A 20719-nucleotide genomic window follows, 5' to 3' on the forward strand; every position below is an offset into this window, starting at 1 on the left:
CCCCAAGAACTTAAATATTAATTGGAGTTCTCTAGTCTGCTTCTACAAGCCCACAACCATTAAGACTACACCGTAAGGTAGGCAACTTCCAACGGGAGCATCCCAGTCACGTTGAAGCCAACATGCTCCTAAGTGAAGTGCAAGGGAAGAAGCTATCTGTAGTCCTTCCTTATTCTGACGCACACTTGTCACGAACATGATTGAGTTTCTCGGGGCAGGGGCACATAGCCAAAGACCGCATGCAACGGCAACTGTTCTAAAGGACGCCGCACAGGCTGGCGTGGGGGAGCAGCGGCCCGAGCGCCGGGCGCGGTCCTCTGGTCTCAGGCCCCGCGGTGGCTCTAAAGCGGCCGTGTCTCACTCGCCTTGGAGCAACCGTAAAGAGCCACTCACTGCGTGCGTGCACACCTGCGAATATAAGCCTAACCCTGTGCTCAACGCCTGGCACGCCCTCCAAAGTGTACGTCAAAACGGCATATTTAGGTAAAATTAACTTTATACCGTCAGAAGTCGCGTCGTCTGCCAGCAGGCACGGGTGGGTCTCCGCAGCAGAAGCCAGTCCGCGAGGACCGAGCTTGAATCCAAAAGGGGAGAGGGCGAGCGCCGAGACCCGCCCGCCGCAGCTGCTAACGCGGGCGGGCGCGCGGCGCGGTCAGCCCCCCCTGCTCGGGGCAGCCAATGGGCCGCGCGCGGGCGGGCGCGGCTACAAAAGGCGGCGCGCGCGGGCCCGCACACCCACCGCTGTCGGAGGCGCGGGCGCAGCGGCCGGAAGCACGAGCGGCAGCCGCGCGGGGCGATGCTGAGGGTGCGGTGTCTGCGCGGCGGGAGCCGCGGCGCCGAGGCGGTGCACTACATCGGCTCTCGGGTGCGTGCGCCCCCCGCCGCCGCCGTCGCGCGCCCCTGGGCCGCTCCGCCCGGCTTCCAGAGCCTTCGCGGGGGACGCGGCGGGCTGGAGGGCGGGCAGCGGACGGCCTGTCCCCCCGCGGGGAGCCGCGGCTGGGGCGCGAGGCCCGCCGAGGAGCTGCGCCCTGGAAGAGCGCGACGGGGTGGAGGGCGGGAAGAGAGCCGCCGGCGGGGCGTGGGGATGGGCCGCGGGCGGCAGGTCCAGCGCGGCGACGTGGAGCTGAGGCCGCGAGCGCCCACGCTGGCCGCCCGGCGGGCCCTGGCGTCGCCGCGGTGGCCGCGCCCGCCGGCGGGCACTCCCTGGCTCCCCGGACAGGAATAGCTCCTGGCAGCCGGGCTCGGCGGAGCAGCTGTCACCAGACCTCTGGCTTGGCTCTCCGCCCCCTGGGCCCTCCAGCTTCCCTGCTAAGGCCTTTCAAAGATAGAGGTTTGGAGGGAGAGGTTTGCACAAAACTTCCTGCTGGAGATTGTTACGAGGTCTGCATTTTTAAAAGGGAGTTTTGAAATTCTTAAATCTTTTTATTCATTTATTTGGCATAAGTCGGTGTCTGAGTTATTTTGTCTAGAGTACTGTGGACCATCTGTATGTAGTAAGGTACAGATGGCAGTTGGCCGCTCTTGGAATTTAAGTTCCAAAGTGTATGCCGGAGATGGGGGGGAAATGTTTGGAGCTGACTATTCTGAAAGCATTCTCTTAAATGCTTCCACACTTTTATTTAAGGGGGGCGGGGGGGGAAGAGCCTGATGTTGGCAACCTCTGATACCAAGGGAGAAAGAAGACTTCTTCCCCATCTAGATGTAAGGGAAGAGGATGACCTTCAACTGTAGAAGTTTCAGGAAGACTGAAAACTTGTTTGCTGCAACGCATTGTGAGATAGAGATGAGGAAATCTGGGGACAAAAAAAAAATCTGATGGATTTTTTTAACGTTACAATACTTAACATAAGCGGTTAAAAAGAGAATCTATAAATGAGTAAGTTCCTTTAAAAAAAAAAAAAAAAAAGAAGTCGCAGCCGGGCTTGGTGGAGCACACCTTTAATCTCAGAGGCAGAAGTAGATGAATCGCCATGAGTTCAAAGCCACCCTGAGACTACATAGTGTACATAGTAAATTCCAGGTCAGCCTGAGCTAGAGTGAGACCCTAACTCGAAAAAAACAAAATAAATAAATAAATAAATAAATAAGTGACCTCTTTATTAGCATCTAGGATTTTCTAGAAGATATTAAATGTCTGGCTGAATTATTCGGAGTTTTCACCCTTTTGCTCCATCTTCGACTTCCTACCCACCTCCCCCCGCCCCCTTAAATAGTGCTAACCCAGTAACCTTTTTTTGTTGTTTTGGAAGCTTGGAAGAGCTTTAACAGGATGGGTGCAGCGAACTTTCCAGAGCACCCAGGCAGCTACAGCTTCCTCCCGGAACTCCTGTGCAGCTGATGACAAGGCCACTGATCCTCTGCCCAAGGACTGCCCTGTCTCCTCTTACAACGAGTGGGACCCTTTAGAGGAAGTGATCGTGGGCAGAGCAGAAAACGCCTGTGTCCCACCATTCACCATGGAGGTGAAGGTAACGCAAGAGTGTGTCTGCGTCTGCAGTGGGTTCTCTCCGCAGCTTCTGCGATCTGGTTCTGCCCTCTGTAACTGCTTTCCTTTTAGCAGTTATTTATAACTTTATGTATACTCTGAAGTTATTTTGCTTGATACCTCTGGTATTTGAACTTACCTACAAATTCCTTCTCTCTTGAAACCTCCATGGGTTTCTTAGAAATCTTTCTTGGAGATGTCATTTCTTTGAGTATTCCGTAGACTTTAGTACTTTCACAACTTGTAATGTTGGTCTTGAACGGAATTTCACTCTTGCTCTATTTCTCGTCTCCCCTTTCACAGCTTTGGCTCCCTTCTCTTCTGTAGTCCAGATTGCTCCCTGGCCTCCATCTAGATCAGCTCCTTACTGCATATTACCACAGGACTTCAACTTAGTACTTCTAGAATTTAATTTCCAGATAACCTCTAAATCAGGGCTTTTGTTCCTTAAAATTTTGATTTTTCCTTCAGTCACATCCAAGCCCTTTGTCAACATGAATCATGTCCCATCCCTCAGTCTCTGCCTTACCTCATGAGCTCATCTATTCCTAGCATATTTGCAGTTCACTACCAACTGATCTTGGCAGTTCACTTTTCTCGCCTGACCATATTCCAGCTATCATCAGAGTGATTTTTTTAAATCCATATTTGATTGGTGCTGATGATATGGTTGGTCATCATGGTATTCAGATTTCTCCACAAGCTGGTTCTTGTTAAGACTCCCCATTTCAGTCAGTGCCTCATCTTAGAAATGTGTTAATATGGCAGACTCAGAAATATTAATTTCTGTTTAAGTTGCTCTCCTCAAGTAGTCTACCTGGTTTTAAGCAGACTTTATAAGACAAACATTTGGACTCAACAAGACCTGTTCCCTTGCTCCCGCCTAAGTCTCTCTTAACCTATTTTCCTATATTCTCTTTTTTACAATTTAAATGTATCACTACCAAGCTTCAACAAAATTTTTCCCAAAACCTTCCAGATTTTCCCTAGCAACAAGTAGTATCTCCAGCCCCTTTAAACAACAACAGCCAAACTCAATATTTACCTGTTATTCTTACGGCAGGGCCCCTAAGAGCTAGTGTTCAAATGGTATTCTGCAATAAAGGTTCCTTTCACATTGTAGACAAATACCACGCTCCCATTAATAATGAGTTACAAATATATCTTTATTGAACTTAAATTTTTCCTAAATACCTGCATTTTCATTTGTAATGTGGAATGAGGTGGCATCATTGTCATAAGGAATATCATGCAATGGTTCTGGAGTATTGACACAAAACAACTTCCTATTTGGAGAGATAGGGTACTCACATTGATTCAGACACTAAGTATCTTATGCCAACCAACTGGCAAGGCTGTTACACCAAGGAAAAAGCAACAGCCAGGCTGGAGGGATGGCCTAGCAGTTCAGGCACTTGCCTACAAAGCCAAAGGACCCAGGTTTGATTCCCAAGGACCCACGTAAGCCAAATGCACAAGGTGGCACATGTGTCTGGTTTTAGTTTGCAGTGGTGGGAAGCTCTGGAGCACCCATTCTTTCTCTCCCTTCCTCCCTTCTTCTTCCTCTTCCTCCTCCTTCTCTCTCTCTCTCCCTCTATCTCTCAAATAAATAAATAAATATAAATATAATGTAAATAAATAAGTAAAAATAAAATATTTTTAAAAGGAAGCAAAAACCATGGGTTGAATACTTAGGAGTCTTCCTGGGAAAAAGAATTCTTGAATGAGACCTACAAAACAAGGCAGTAAGAAAAAAGTAATATTTTCTAATTGTTCTGAAACTGCCTTTTAGTTCTGTTGTTTGAAATTTGATAAATTTATTTATTTACATGCTAACCTTGTGTTTTAAAATAAAATAAAAAGGCATGATCCGTATTTTCTTGAGAAGTGTTCCATCACCTAAACATTTGGATTTGGTAAAATTAATATTCAGGCAATAATTTACTTGTTTTTTGTCTTTAAATTTATTTATATTTATTTATTTGAGAGAGAGACAGATATATAGAGAGCTTGGGCACATCATAGCCTTTGGCCACCATGAACAAACTCTAGACATATGTGCCACCTTATATATCTGGCTTACGTGGGTCCTGAAGAATGGAAGTTGGGTCCTTCGGCTCTGTAGGCAGATGCCTTAACCACTAAGCTATCTCTCCAGCCCTTACTTGTCTTTAAAATACCTATTTTATTTGTCTTTTAAATTACTGACTTTCATACCTTGTGATCTTATTCTAATCTTAGACATTATTTTGAGTTCTTTATCACTTATTTATGACTTTAGACTTTGCAACTTATGTACATGTGGAAAATATAGCAGACTGAAGTCAGAAGGCTTTATTAGTTATTTGATAAAAGTTGAATAGCTAGTCTTAGGTTATCAACTACTGACATGCAGAATTCTGTAAATTTCTAGGTTCCCAATAAGATAAAGATATTAAGAAGGTTGCTAATGATCTAAAAGGATCAAAGGTAAAAGTTTATATGTTGCTATTTTAAAGGTCATTATGATTTTATGGATCTGGCTTGACAATTTAATTAGAAAAGTGCATTGGGGTATAATGGTTGTTAAGTGTTAGTAACATTAACCATAGTGATTTCATTCATTTTCCTGGTTACTTCTGTTTTCATTTATTTATTTTTGTAGCAGAGTCTCACTCTGTAGCCCAGGCAGGCCTGAAACCCATCGTGGTCCTCTGACCTCAGCCTCCTCAGTGCTGGGATTAAAGGAGTGGGCCACCATGCCTGGTTTATTTCTGTTTTATATGACCAAATAAGCTAGCTGTTGAGGGAGAAGAAAGTAAATCAAAGACATTGAACAATTCCTAGAAGGAAGAAAATAACAGATACATATATACATTCACATACATGTATTTGGTTTTGTTTTTTAAGATAGGTTATCTAGTAGCCCAAGTTGGCCTTCAGCTTTCTACGTAGCCAAAGATGACGTTAAATTGTAAATGTCCTGCCTCTACCTCTCAAATTCTAGGATTATAGGTGTGTACTACCATGTCTAGCAACACAAACGTATCAGTCAGCTTGAGGAAAATAATACGTAGAATAATGATTGGCCATAGTGGCAAATACCTACACTCAGGAGGTTACTAAGGCTTCTACAGGTTTTTGAGGTCAAGACTAGCCTGGGCTACATAGCAAAACACTGTCTCAAAAGAAAGAAAAAGGACGGGCTGGAGAGATGGCTTAGTGGTTAAGCGCTTGCCTGTTAAGCCTAAGGACCCTGGTTGGAGGCTCAATTCCCCAGGACCCACGTTAGCCAGATGCACAAGGGGCCGCATGTGTCTGGAGTTCCTTTGCAGTGGCTGGAGGCCCTGGTGCGCCCATTCTCTCTCTCTGTCTGTCTCTTTATCTCTCTGCCTGTCACTCTCAAATAAATAAATAAAAATAAACAAAAAAAATTTTTTTTTTAAGAAAGAGGGCTGGAGAGATGGTTTAGCGGTTAAGCACTTGCCTGTGAAGCCTAAGGACCCCAGTTCAGGGCTCAATTCCCCAGGACCCACATTAGCCAGATGCACAAGGGGGCACACGCATCTGGAATTCATCTGCAGTGACTGGAAGCCCTGGCACACCCATTCTCTCTCTCTCTCTGCCTCTTTCTCTGTCTGTCGCTCTTAAATAAATAAATAAAAATAAAACAAAAAAAATAAAAAAAGAAAGAAAAAGGAAAAAGATAAAACAATGTGGTATATTCTTTGTAACATATTAGAGAATATAATATGTTGAATGATATAAGTGCTAGAGAAATTTTTTAAGTGAGGAACACAGTAAGAAACATAATTTAAAAAAATAAATGTGTTTTTCTTTTGCAAAACACAGTAAATGATTCTTTAATGGTTTGCTTGTGTCTTTTAAAAAAAAAAAAAAAAGCCACTGGCCAGGGGTGGTGGCACACACCTTTCATCCCAGCACTTAGGAGGCAGAGGTAGGAGGATCACTGAATTTGAGGTCAGCCTGAGACTACATAGTGAATTTCAGATCAGCCTAGGCTACAGTCAGGACCCTACCTTGAAAATAATAATATAAAGCCATTGTTAAAAGACCTCTTATAAAATGTATAATTAAGGTTAATGTAATATAAGTTTTTTGTGGATAAATAAAAATAAATTTCAGGCTGGAAAGATGGCTTAGCAGTTAAGGCACTTGCCTGCAAAGTCTACAGATCCAGGTTGAATTCTCCAGGTCCCACATAATCAGATGCACAAGGTGGCACATGCATCTGGAGTTCGTTTACAATGGCTAGAGGCCCTGGTGCTCCCATTCTCTCTCTGTCTCTAATAAATAAATAAAAATATTTTAAAAAGAATGATCTTTTTAAAAGTAAATTTCTATTGATATTTTTTAGCTTTCTGATGTTTATATTTGAAAATCAATTTGGCAAACTCATACAGAGGATTTTAGGCTTGGAAGGCCTAAAACGTTTCCAGGAATACAGCCACATCCCTGCAGCAGATCATTAAAGACATTATACATTAATCATCTAACAGAGTGTTCATTATCCTTTTTATACACTTTATTTTTTGTTAGTGTTCATTATGTTGCATATACTTGGCAAATGGTTGCTTATCCCTTAACAGGGTTATAAATAAATGTAAAAAAGTCTAATTCTTGGAAAATTTACTTTTCTTTGATCATTTGGGCTTTGTCCAACCTTTGCCAGTTATAAACTATATACTCACACTTGTTCAAAGACCTCTTTTCTCCCAGAAAAGTTTACTTAACATTGATCAAGGCAAGCTTTGCTTTGCACAAAGAGTCATACCGGATACTTTGGAATGAGTCTGGCAAGACAACATAACTGTGTGGCTACTGTAATTCAGTTGTTGACTTTTCAAAGACTTCTTGTCCCTAAGTGGATTGTAGGAGATGTGCCTGGCATGAGAAAGACATGATGAGTGGAGGAGTAGTACCAAGATGTGTTTGAAAAGGGTATAAAGAGTCATTCTTATCTTCTCTTTCTGGTTGCTGCTGAAGAAATTCCCAGGAGTAGAGAACTGGAGGAACTTTTGTTGTTATTTTGATTTGGTTTTGATTTTTTAGAAGATTTTACTGGCCTTAAAAAATATTTAAATGTTTTTTTTTAATTTTTTAAATTTAGTGCTGATAATGTGTTTCAGCACATTATCAGGAATGGAACCTCATACTAAACCTAGAGTTCAAAAATAGGAACTTGTTAATGATTCTGACAGGGATCAGCAAGCTTGTTATGTATATGGCCTAGCAGTAAATAATTGAGGCTTTGCAGAACATATGTCCGTATTGTAACTTTTTTACTCTCAATTCTGCCACTGTAACCCAAAAGTAGTTGCAGGCGCTGTGCAAACAAATGAGTGGGGTGGCACATGCCTTTATCCTAGCACTGGGGAGACAGAGGTAAAAGGATTGCAGTAAGTTCAAGACCACAGCTTGGGCTAGGAGTGAAACCCTACCTTGAAAAACAAAACAAAACAAAAAAAAAAAAAAAAAAAAAAACAAAAAACAAAGCAGAGTCAAATTTGGCCAGTGGACCGTAGTTTACCAACTCACTCTCCTTTTAGAGCTCACTACCACCCTTCATGTTTTGTAAAGGTGTTTTTCATCTTCTTTCTTGTTCTCCAGAGCTAGCTGATGTGAACTAGCAAGGGGTTAGTTAGCCTTCATGTATGTGATATTTATCAGACCAAGGTAAACATGGAATCAGAGACATAAATCTAGAAAAATGTTGCCTTGACATTAAAGATCTAGACATTTAGTGCAATCATGGTTGGTAAAATCCACTGGGAACAAAATGAACTGTGGTACTTAATTCCAGTTTAAAAAGCTTTCATACATCAAGTTGAAAGTATTCATGCCAGTAGGATATAGCCAAATCCCTGAGTGTGGAGCAGCATTCTAGTCTGTCATTGAGCACATGACCTCCCCGGACCGCTTCCATGCACATGAAATGGACCCACTTGTCTTTCTCTTGACTGGGATTGTCAGGAGTACGAAGTGGAAGAGTAGCTAAAGTAGACACACTAGAGCCCATAACCTGTTTTGCCCTTTTCAGTACCTGCCACTATCTACAAGTAACTGATTCTGACATGACCAAGACTGGTACTCGGTAAATTAATGAAATCAAGAAAACAGTCAGGCATGGTGGCACACGCCTTTAATCCCAGCACTTGGGAGATAGAGGCAGGAGGATCACTTTGAGTTTGAGGCCACCCTGAGACTGCATAGTGAATTCAGGTCAGCCTGGGCAAGAGCAAGACCCTACCTCACAAAACTAAAATAATAATAATAATACTTGCTTTGAACATGTTTTAAAATTGGTAACATTAAGATGTTCCATGTTTGCCAATGTGTTGATCTAGGTTCAATTTTTCTTCCTATGAGCTTGGATTCTGTCACTGTGCTTCATCACCCTTGATAAATTGTCAAATGCACCATGTACATACCCCAGTGTATTTCTTTAAACTGAGAATTTACACACATGCAGAACAGTCTGAAAACAAAACTTTTCTCAATATCCATACCTTTTCATATAACCTGTGCAAACTTTTTACATTAAACTTTTTCAGTTACTAAAACTGTATAGATTTGCTTATCAGATTGCCTCTTATAGCCAGAGGGCCTGAAGTGATGTGACAGTGGATCAGGGGGAGGAGAGGTGTGTTTGGTGTGAGACACAGTCACAGGCAAATACCAGGGCCAGACTTCCATTGCTATATAAACTTGTCCAGTACAAATTCTGTTGAATGCAAAAGACAATAATCCTTTGTTGTTGTTATTGTTGAGGTAGGGTCTCACCCTATCCCAGCCTGACCTGGAACTCACTCTGTAGTCCCAGGCTGGCCTTGAACTCACAGTGATCCTCCTACCTCTAATCCCAAGTGTTTAGGTTAAAGGCATGTGCCACCATGGTAGGCCATTAATACATTTTAAAAGATAGTATTTGAAGATGTGGCCTAATCTTAATAAGATCAAAATATATTTTGGAGGGCTAGAGAGAGGGCACAATGGGTAAAGCGCTTGTGGCACAAGCATGACTAACTGTGCTTAGATCCCGAGTCCACATAAATCCAGACACAGCAAGCTACTCTAATCCCAGCCCTCCTATGGTGAGATGGGAGGCAGAGATGGAGAATCCCGGAAGCTCACAAGCCAGCATCATTTACAGTGGTGAACAAGAGGCCTTCTTCAAACAAGGTGGAAGGTGTCCCAAGGTGGGATGTCTTCTCTGACTTTCACACACATGCTGTGGCACACACATGAACACACACACACACAGATTATAATGAGAAATACTTTTTGCACAACAAAAGAACTCTGAAATGCCTGAACAGCTCAGAGTTATGGCTTAGTACTGATGTTCATGTTCTTCTGTATTGTTGTGTTCTCTTATTTAACTTCATTGTGACTAGCAGGACTGTCTGTGTGTTGCTTTGTCTGTGAGGCATCCAGTATTCCAAGCCTGCGTGGAGAATGGACATGCTATTCATTGTTAGTCATGAGATCTGAGGCAGACAGATCAAACGGCTACCAAATATCAAGATAATACGGAGTTCTCATTCAGCAGATACTGTCTGTCCAGAGCCTACTAATCTTAGTGCTGGGTACCAACAGTACACAAAACATGGCAATAGTCTCAGTTTCATTACACTATCCTGCCCATAAACCTACCTTGTACTGTGTTTTTTCTTTCTCCTAGAATTAATTACTTTATTTTGCTTCTAGGCCAACACATACGAAAAGTACTGGCCATTTTATCAGAAGCATGGAGGTGACTATTTTCCCAAAGAGCATTTGAAAAAGGCTGTTGCTGAAATTGAAGAAATGTGCAATATTTTAAAAATGGAAGGAGTTATAGTGCGAAGACCTGACCTCATTGACTGGTCACTGAAGTATAAAACTCCTGATTTTGAATCCACGGGTAAGTGCCATCAGGGAACAAAGTCCAGTGCCTAAACTTTTAAGTTCTTTTTCTTCTTTAAAAATATATATTTTTTTTGTTTTCAAAAAGAGAAAGTGTGTATGCATGCTACAACCTCTTGCCACTGCACACGAACTTAAGATACACGTGGTATTGTGTGTATCTGGATTTACATGGATACCAGGGAATTTACATGGATACCAGGCCTGCAGGTTTTGTAAGCAAATACCTCCAACTGCTGAGCCTCCTCCCCAGCTCTCAAGTTCTTTCTTAAGTATGTTAGGAAAACACTTTCAGAATTTCTTGGAAAGTTCTTTGTTTTATGAATCCTTCAAAACTTTAAAGATTTTTTTTTTTTGAAGACTTTGATTCATTTTGATATGATTAAAACACACACATTCTAAACTCCATTGTAAATCTAGTGAAAATTTTTTTATCCTTGAAAGTTTTCCCTATGCTTTATTCATCACAAATAAGAATGGTGAATTGCATTTAGTTTTCCTTAATAACAAAAATTACAAGGGAATAGAAACACTCACATTTTCTTTTTAATTAACATTGCTAAATGATGTTCTTGTGCTTGTGTTCTAAAATTTATGCTTTCAGAATGATACTTGGCCCAGTTTTTATCCTGTGATATTGTCCTTTAAGAACTTCATTTCTACATAGCAGGAAGGAACCTCCAGATGGAGAAGGCTTGGTGGTTCAAGATCTCTTTAAACAACCACTTCAGTGCTTCGGTTTTTTCTTTTCCTTTCTTGCCTGCTTTCCCCATCCAACAGAGAGTTTTTGTTAACAATACAGTGTATATCATTCCATTTTCCCATTTTATGTAATTAGCTACATATACAAGGTTTTTGATAATTGCTTACAAAAATCCATCAAAAAGTATACTTTTCTATCTTGCAAATTTGCATCACTGAGGTGGTCATGGAATTTTTTGGACTGATAGGTTTATACAGTGCGATGCCTCGAGACATCCTGATGGTTGTGGGAAATGAGATTATTGAGGCTCCTATGGCATGGCGTGCACGTTTCTTTGAGTACCGAGCATACAGATCAATTATCAAAGACTATTTCCATCGGGGTGCCAAGTGGACCACAGCTCCTAAACCCACAATGGCTGATGAACTGTATGACCAGGTAAGTCCTTAATTGTAGGCTAGCTTCTTAGTAACTTTTCTAAATAATCTATAATGGTAAGAAAGAGATTCTCAAATACCATGTTTATATTTGTGTATAAGAAACTGAGAAAATTGTCTAATTTTTTAAAATGTTTCTTAATATGAAATGAATGTTGCAGCCAGCTTCTTGTTGCTGGTATAAACATCCAACCAGACACAGCTTATGGGAAGAAAGGATTTATTTCACAAATCCCAGGGAAACAACCTCAATGATGGGAAAAGCTGGCTCATTTCCATAGATCCCAGCAGAGAGAGACCACCAACAGCCAGCACCACAGAACTGCCAGCGCACAAGTTGGCTCTTTACATGCTCAGTTTTGTGCCCAGTGCCATGCCCCCTGTAGCAGGGATCTGCCTGCTAGAAGCTCTGTTGTTATTTTTTGAGGTAGAGTCTCACTCTAGCCCAGGCTGACCTAGAATTCACTATGCAGTCCCCTGCTGTCCTCAAACTCACAGTGATCCTCCTCCTACTTCTGCCCCCTGAATACTGGGATTAAAGGTATGTGCCACTACACCTGGCCTGGCAAGTTTTATTAAAGAAAACTTTTACATGGTGTACTTTCACCACTCTGCTCTGCATGCTTCTGATAATGTCCAAATCATTTAAAAATAAAACCATAGTTTAACAATTCATTTAATGGCAAATAGCAATCATAAAATTTCCCTACATTGGCTACACATTCTTTGGACAAGAGAGCAAACTAGCACTACTTATCTGCAAATTATTATAATAGCTGCACTGTCACCTTTCTCAAGTAAAAAGACAACCCAGAATCTTAGTGTCTGGTGATCACACAAGAAGATCACACAAGCAGTAGTCAGAATATTTCTGTTACCAGCATTTATAAAACCAGACCTATAGGGAAAGAACTAGCAAAGGGTTAGCCTGCCTGGATTATTACCAAATCAGAACAGCGAGAATACTTGCAACCATGCCGTCTTATATAAGGGACTCAAGCACTTAGGGATTTTCAGTATTGGGGTGGGTCCTAGAACCAATCTGCCCACAAATACAAGGGATGGCTATATTTCCTTTAGTCATTTACTTATTATTTATGAAAACTACATAGAAAATTTTAAAATCAAAATTTATTCTAGGCATTTAAAGACAAAAATGCAGAATTAATTACACCCAGCACACCCAGATTTGGCAGGGGAAGCATGGCATCTCATTTTATGGTATGAGTTAGGCTCAGGACCAAATTCTTTTTCTAAAACAGCAGAATGACCTCAGCCTGTTGGCTTTGGATGTTGTAGCTAGGTACATAAATGCATGTAGAGGTCATGGATGTTTTCAGGATCAATTAGTGCCCTGGACCACTTGCTTCTAAGTGTCAGGTGACCTATACTATTTTTTTTATGATTTTTAAATGATTTTTTTAAATGACTATTTATTTTTAAATGATTTGGACATTATCAGAAGCATGCAGAGCAGACTGGTGAAAAGTACACCATGTAAAAGTTTTCTTTAATAAAACTTGCCAGGCCAGGTGTAGTATAGTTACTATAATGCCTAGTTATTTTGTTTTGGTAGTTGTGCTTTGATTTGTTTTTCATGGACCTTATTTTCCTTTTTTTTTTTTTTGCTAAAACTAAAACACGTAGGAGAAGAAGAAATTATTGTGGTTCATAGTATCAGAGGATTCAGACCATGGTTGCTTGGCCCCATGTGCTTGGGCAGAGGATTATAATGGCAGGAACATGGAGGAGAGGCCCTTCTTAACTTCTTGGCAGATAAGGAACAGAGAAGAGGAATACAAGAAACACCAGAGCAAGATGCAGCCCCAATAACACACCTCCAGTGGCCTATTTCTATTATTAATCCATCAAGTGTTTAACTCATGGATTAGATTAGAGCCCCATTATCTAGTTATCTCTGGAGATACCACCACATGCACCCAAATGTGCACTTCATTAATCCTCTGAGCATTGCTGAATCCATTCTGTATAACAATTAGAATTAATCATAACAAACTGACATCTTTTGCGTGTTTTAGCCTAGAACTGAGTATTTTAGAAAAATGATGTTCTTGAACAATTTTTTTAATTTAATTAATCAATTAATTTATTAATTTGCTTTATTTATTTGAAACAGAGAGAAAGAGACAAACAGAGAGTGAGTATCAGTGCACCAGGGCCTCCTGCCACTGCAAACAAACTCCAAATGCATATGCCACTTTATGCATCTGGCTCTACATGGGTCCTGGGATTTTGAATCTGGGCTGTCAGACTTTGAAATAAGTGCCTTTAACCTCTAAACCATCTCTACAGACCAATTTCTAAAATAGCATATATTTCTTGTAAATTAGATGCTTATGAAAGTATGCATTGTGTGTGTCCATTCTTGTTCCAATCAGAACTACCCCATCCATTCTGTGGAAGACAGACACAAGTTGGCTGCTCAGGGGAAATTTGTGACAACTGAGTTCGAGCCATGCTTTGATGCTGCTGACTTCATTCGAGCTGGAAGAGATATTTTTGTACAGAGAAGCCAGGTTAATAAAGGCTGACTTTGAAATATCTCATTCTTTATTTACATCCTTTACTTGTCATTTAAAAAATTTAATCTACAAACCTTTGTATTTCTAAAATAGAACCAAATCTTCATAGATTTATGTCTTCCTTTTTATTTTCAGGTTACAAACTATCTGGGCATTGAGTGGATGCGTAGGCATCTTGCTCCAGACTATAGAGTTCATGTCATCTCCTTTAAAGACCCCAATCCAATGCATATTGATGCCACCTTCAACATCATTGGACCTGGTCTTGTGCTGTCCAACCCTGACCGGCCATGTCACCAGGTATGAGACTTCTTAGGACACTGGAAAAGCAACTGAGCCTGCAACTTTAAGAATTAATCTCACTTAAAATACTTCCATGGTTCCTAATGGTTCCCAGTGACAAATTTAGCACTGTTCAATGGCATGATTATGAAACACTGAACTGTTTATGGTATGCTTAGTACACAATGTCCAGCACTCCGAAGTATACATTGCTTCTGTGATTTGTATAGTATCATCACACTTTGACTTTCCCTTCTTGTTACTGACAAGCATCAAATCTGTGGGAACAGTATATTTTATTGAACAGTGATAGACTCCTAATTTGAATTTAGCAATACCACTGGACAATGGGTGTCTTCCTTCTCCTGAGGGTCAGGCTCCATTCAGCCAGTCCCACTCTGCAGGAAGAAGTTTCTTCCCGTAACCTACAGCCTCTTATTTTTTACCTGCTTCCCCCTTGTTCAGCTGGACAGTGAGGGTTGGTGGTAACTGCAAGGCTGTACTGCACATTTTCAAAGCACTTTTATGCTGTATCACAGGTCATTTCTATCCAGTTGTTCATTTTACTTTAATATAATTTACTGATCATCCAAGTACGTGACGTAGAGATGACTGACTTACAATGGGTGACTAGTGGCAATATGGTATATTAAGAACACATCCCAATATGTATCTATCTATATACCATGGCCACAGAATGCTGGGCCTTTGAAGGAGATAGACTATGGATTTGATGTAGTCACATTTTATTTCTTTTGTTTTGTTTTGTTTTTTTTGAGGCAGGATTTCATTCTCGCCTAGGCTGACCTGTAATTCACTATGTAGTCTCAGGGTAGCCTCAAACACATGACGATTCTCCTACCTCTGCCTCCGAAGTGCTGGGATTAAAGGCATGAACTACCACACCCAGTTCTATTCATTTTCTTTGATGAGACTGTCTTAAGAAAATATATTTGATATTTTGATTTTGAAACCTGGAAAATACTTTCTGTTGCTTCTAACTTTTATATTTTTTATTTGTACATTTAAAATGAACAGAATCAATTTTTTCAAAGATTTCTTTACTTATTTTGGAAGTTGAGAAGATAGTTTGGCAAAAAAAAAAAAAATAGTTATTAATGACAAGGAGAGCTGAGTGTCAGAGTACAAACTTGTAGTCCCAGCTACCGGGAAGCTGAGGTAGGATGGTTGCAAGATCAAGTCCAGCTGGGTTATATGGCAGGACCCCATCTCAAAAACAAAAAGAAAGATAAGGACTATGGGAGACCAAGAATAAGAAGAGTAAATATGCCAGGCATGGAGGCACAGGCCTTTAATCAGAAGGCAGAGGTAGGAGGATCACTATGAGTTTGAGGCCAACCTGGGATACAGAGTGAGTTCCAGGTCAGCCTGAGCTAGAGAGACCCTTACCTCAAAACAAGCAAACAAAAAGAATAGTAAATATGGATTTAAACCTTTCTGGCTTATTTTGGTCTCACAGGTTGATCTTTTCAAGAAAGCAGGATGGACTATAGTTACTCCTCCAGTACCTATCATCCCAGATGGTACGTCTGCTTTTATAAACTTGTAGACAGAAAAGATTGCCTCCAACCCCCCGCTACCCCACAGGAACTGACTGAGGCCTTTATCACCTCACAGTGCATACCATAACTCCACCGAGGAGGGCCTTCAGGGTAACAGGAACTAGGGCAAGGGGATAAAAGAGAATAACCTGCTATAATTTATATAAAATTTTTAAAATGATTGCCTCAATGATAAAAAGAGCAACTCAGATTTTTCCTTTTTAAAAAACTATTTATTTATTTATTTATTTGACAGAGAGAGTGAAGAGAGAGTATGGGCATGCTAGGGCCTCCTGCCACTGCAAATGAACTCCAGTATATGTGCTGCTTTGTGCATATGGCTTTACATGGGTACTGGAGAATTGAGCCCAGGCTGCTAAGCAAGCGCCTTTAACAATTGAGCCATCTCTCCCATCCCCACATTTTCCAAATTAAAGATGCTTCTCCACAAAGGTGTAAAGTGGTGACTGAAAACACAAGACTGGGTCTTATATTTACAACTTTTTCTTTTGTTGAAAACAGAAGTGAAAAGGCAGAATTAAACAACATAAGAGCTAAAGAGGCTACTCAGTGGTTAAAGGCACTTGCTTGCAAAATCTGACAGATCTGGTTCAGTTATTCAATACACACATAAAAGCCAGGTGCACAAAGTGGCACATTCATCTGAAGTTTATATTTGCAGTGGCAGGAAGCTCTAGCATGCCCATATGTTATCTCTGTCAATATTTATTTATGTATAACATCTTTAGGTAAGTTGTCTTAAGATTAAAAGAGCATTTTCAGGGCTGTGAAGGTAGCTCAGGTAGGCTCACTTGCCTAGAATGCTCCAGGCCCTGGGTTTGACTCCAATATTATAGAAATAAATAAGCTGGGCATGGTGACTCACACCTTTAATCCTAGTGCTTGGGAGGCAGAGTTAGAAGGATCACCATTAGTTCAAGGCTGCCCTAAAACTACATAATGAATTCCAGGTCAGCCTGGACTAGAGTGAAACCCTGCCTCGGAAAAAAAAAAAAAAGAGGAAGACATGATGAAGTAATCATGAAATCCAGTGTATGGGAGGCTGAGACAGGAGGTTGCAAATTGGGCTACATAGACATTTTCTAAAAAACAGTAAATTAACTTTTTCTATAAAAAGTGAGTTAGGAAAATTATTGAATTGTTACTTCAGTATTCTTCACTTGTAAATGCTTTTTTTAAAATAAAAATGGTACTAAACATGGTTTAAGAGTTGTTGCTCTTCACAGATCATCCACTCTGGATGTCGTCCAAATGGCTTTCCATGAATGTCTTAATGCTAGATGAAAAGCGAGTTATGGTAGATGCCAATGAAGTCCCAATTCAAAAGATGTTTGAGAAGCTGGGTATGTACAAAGTTGGAACATGTCACATGTAACAATGTTCAACAAGCACTGAGGAAATGACATGCATGATCTAATGCATGGCTTATCAAATTCAATTTCTATTCCTTTCAGAGGTACTGAATTATTATTTTGTAAATGGCCATTCTTTTTGTTTTCATCAAATATAGCCTCAAAAAGAGTCATACCAACCCCCTCAAACATTTTCTTACAATAAGATTATCAGTATTCTGTGACTCAGGAGGTTTTCTGGTACCTGTGTGTGCAGAATTACCCTTTGGTAATTGAAGGGTGTGCCGTTTTCCAAAGAAGATATTATTGAGGGCCTTTGGAAATAACTTAATTTTCATCACATATTTCAAAGGGCTTTGAAGGACACAAATAGAAAAGTGATGTGTGTGCATTAAGCACTGTTAACCAAGTACTGCAATAAAAGGTATCAGTAGACCATTCACCTTTGAACTCAAGAGCAGTATTGGGTTTTCCTTGGGGAAATTTGCCTATCATTATATTCATAGTTGAGGCCAGTGATTTTAATACTATTGAGAAAAAGGCCAAAGAAAAGCATTTGCACATGAGCCACTTAATATGGAATACAGATGTGTGTATAGGAATCAGTGCTAATATATTTGATATATCCTAAGTGAAAATTCAGTAATAGCCAGATAGTTTATTTGTTTAAATTAGGCCATTAAATTTTGTCTCATATTTCAGATATGCTAACCAGAAAAATATCATTTGTTCCTTTTGAATATCCCTTCTTAATGTAGCTATCAGTTTAGAAAGATTGTCCTACCAGTTTTGTTTTGAACAGAATCTGATGATTTGACTCATAATGCTATGCCACTTTTATTTCTGGCTTTCATTCAATAACAAAATTTCTGGGGTTCAGCTTCTTGATTTATCAAGATTTTGTTGTTTTTAAATGTCAAATAGTATAAAGTACACATATCTGATTTATAATTTTACTTTTATCATTAAAGTCTCTTTAGCCACAGGGAATTTGTTAAACTTCATCAAGCAACTGACTCCCCTCCAATTCAAGATAATAGGGCTGTGACTACCTCCAGAACATATATGCTCCTTGCCTCAAACTCCCCTCTTAGTCTTCAAAGCTCTACCCAGGTGTACGTCCTCAGAAATACTCTCTGGGTACCCATGCTTCCTCTTGCTCCCTAACTTTACCAGTGAGGGTTACAGCGACTATAGCTTATCTGCCCTCTCTAAGTAAAAAAGTCAACAGACTACCTTTTTAAAAAAATATTTTATTTATTTATTTATTTGATGGAGAGAGAGAAAATATATATATATATGGGCGTGCCAGGCCCTCTAACCATTGAGTGCACCCACCCCTTGTGCTTCTGGCTAACTTGGGTCCCAGGAAACTGAGCCTTGAACTGGGGTCCTTAGGCTTCACAGGCAAACACTTAACCACTAAGCCATCTCTCCAACCCCAGATTATCTTTTAAAAGTTCTACTTCGTCGGCCTGAAGAGATGGCTTGCCTGTTAAAGTATTTGCCTGCAAAGCTAAAGGACCTTGGTTCAATTCCCTAGGACCCATGTAAGCAAGATACACGAGGTGGCGCCTGCATCTGGAGTTTGTTTGCAGTGTCGGGAGGCCCTGGTGTGCCCATTCTCTCTGTCTCTCTCTCTCAAATAAATAAAATAAAATCTTTTTTAAAAGTTCTACTTCATCTACCACAACAGATTCTCCCTAAATTAGTAGACAATGCACATTATAGGCATGTACTTACAGATAGCCCCAAATTAAACTAGTTGTCTGATTAGCTTTGATACCCAAATAAGTATACAACCAGGACATTAAAATACCAACTCTAGTTAATTATTTTCTTCAGGTGGCTCAGCACAGTTTCATAGTTAAATGTGAAACATAAACTCTTCTTACATGTGCTTTTGTAAAGTCAACTTCTCAGGTTGGCAAAATTATACTTTTCTTACTAAATTAACATGAAAATTGGAAACAGTCTGGCAAAGTGAGGTATAATTCTAAAAGGCCTTGAAATAGTATTGCTTGATTAGGGACATTTGATATGACTGCTTATCTAGTCTGTAATTTTTGAACCATGGAATAAAACTTCAATGTCTGTTGACTTTTTGTTGCAGATGTTATATTAGCAGTGGGATAGAGCAAATGAATAGTGAAAATAAAGTTGAAAGAAAAAGCATTTTAGATTGCTATGAATAAGGTTATCTTGAGGAATTAGAAGTATAGGATGCCTCCAGGTCTTTAGGCTTTCTCTCTGTAGGAGAAATTTCATGCTAGTTCATCTAACTGCCATCTCTCTTTCAATGCAGGTATCAGTACCATAAAGGTCAACATTCGAAACGCTAATTCTTTGGGAGGAGGATTCCACTGCTGGACCTGCGATGTCCGTCGCCGAGGCACCCTCCAGTCCTACTTTGACTGAGAAGGCCTGATGTGCCTTGGGGCATGGTCTCAGACACCCAAGAAGCCTAGGGCAAGGTTTATTCTCCTGCTTTAAATCGTCTGAACTCTATAGTGCTTTAATGTTGATACAGCCATATGCATAACAGGGCTTCCCAGCCTGTTTTACTTGTATTGTTTTTCTTTGACATAAGGAAAATAACTTCTACTAGATATTACTTTCTTCTTCTAAAGTTTTTCCACTATTTGGCTTCAGGTATAAAAATGGAGTGAATGTGTACCAAGACAAAAATCTGTCACTTGAGTAACTTGGCCACTAAAATTTAACCATCTACCTCTGGTTTTAATTTTCTTTCCAAAAGGCAGCTTGAAATGTTGGTTCTAACTTCTTTTTTTTTTTTTTATTTTGGTAGACTTGTGAATGTTTGTATCTTTTTTTCTCTAAATGCAAGACTTAGAAAATATGCAAATCCTAAACAGAACCAAACAATTGTCTCTATTCCTAAAAGCAATTTGAGTAGTTTTTAATTTTTTTGTTTTTCAGAAATTAACCTTGGCTATGCAAACACTGAAGTGAAATTTCCATGAATACTTTAATATTCTCATCTCAACATTGGTAATATGTATTACTAAAAGCCTTGTCATACAACTTACCTCATTTCAAATGAATTATTTTGACCTTTCTCTTTTCTTTCCAAAAATTTATAGAAATATTTAGTGCAATAGAATATAGCTACAGCTATATCCCTAAATTTTGATGTTTGATATCTAATATATGCATTAAATCTTTAATGTAAGTAATCTAAGATTTGTTTACAGTTGTGCAAATTATTTAAGGCATAGAATTTTAAAACATTTTTAAAAACTAATATAGGCAAAACCACATGTGATGTGTAATAATTTTAATGTTGGATACTGTATATATATTTTTATTCTAATAAACTTTTGTGTTCCAGATTGGATTTTATTAGAGTTTGGCTTCAGTCTAATTATTTTAGTGTAAGTTTTAAGATTGTAGCTACTAAGTCGG

At 39.9% G+C, this 20719-nt stretch overlaps 1 protein-coding gene and 1 pseudogene across 2 annotated transcripts; one reads left to right on the forward strand and one right to left on the reverse strand.

Moving 5' to 3' along the window:
* The first annotated feature begins 777 nt into the window (after positions 1 to 777).
* Gatm (glycine amidinotransferase) lies at positions 778 to 20400 on the forward strand. 2 transcript variants are annotated; one of them, XR_006638538.1, is made up of 10 exons: positions 778 to 865; positions 2250 to 2468; positions 10196 to 10391; positions 11344 to 11534; positions 13933 to 14070; positions 14212 to 14376; positions 15839 to 15902; positions 17168 to 17284; positions 19599 to 19762; positions 20234 to 20400. XR_006638538.1 is itself a non-coding variant. In XM_045156644.1 (9 exons), the coding sequence occupies exons 1-9, from the start codon at positions 797 to 799 to the stop codon at positions 19709 to 19711; spliced, it is 1272 nt and encodes a 423-aa protein (XP_045012579.1). In that variant the 5' UTR covers positions 778 to 796; the 3' UTR covers positions 19712 to 20096. The 2 variants fall into 2 exon arrangements, 1 of the variants encoding a protein (XP_045012579.1); XM_045156644.1 differs by lacking the exon at positions 20234 to 20400 and having other exon boundaries at positions 19599 to 20096.
* LOC123463194 lies at positions 12403 to 12505 on the reverse strand (annotated as a pseudogene).
* Positions 20401 to 20719: the final 319 nt, after the last annotated feature.

The sequence above is a fragment of the Jaculus jaculus genome, chromosome 8 (genome assembly GCF_020740685.1).
Source record: "Jaculus jaculus isolate mJacJac1 chromosome 8, mJacJac1.mat.Y.cur, whole genome shotgun sequence".
Lineage (NCBI taxonomy): Eukaryota > Metazoa > Chordata > Mammalia > Rodentia > Dipodidae > Jaculus > Jaculus jaculus.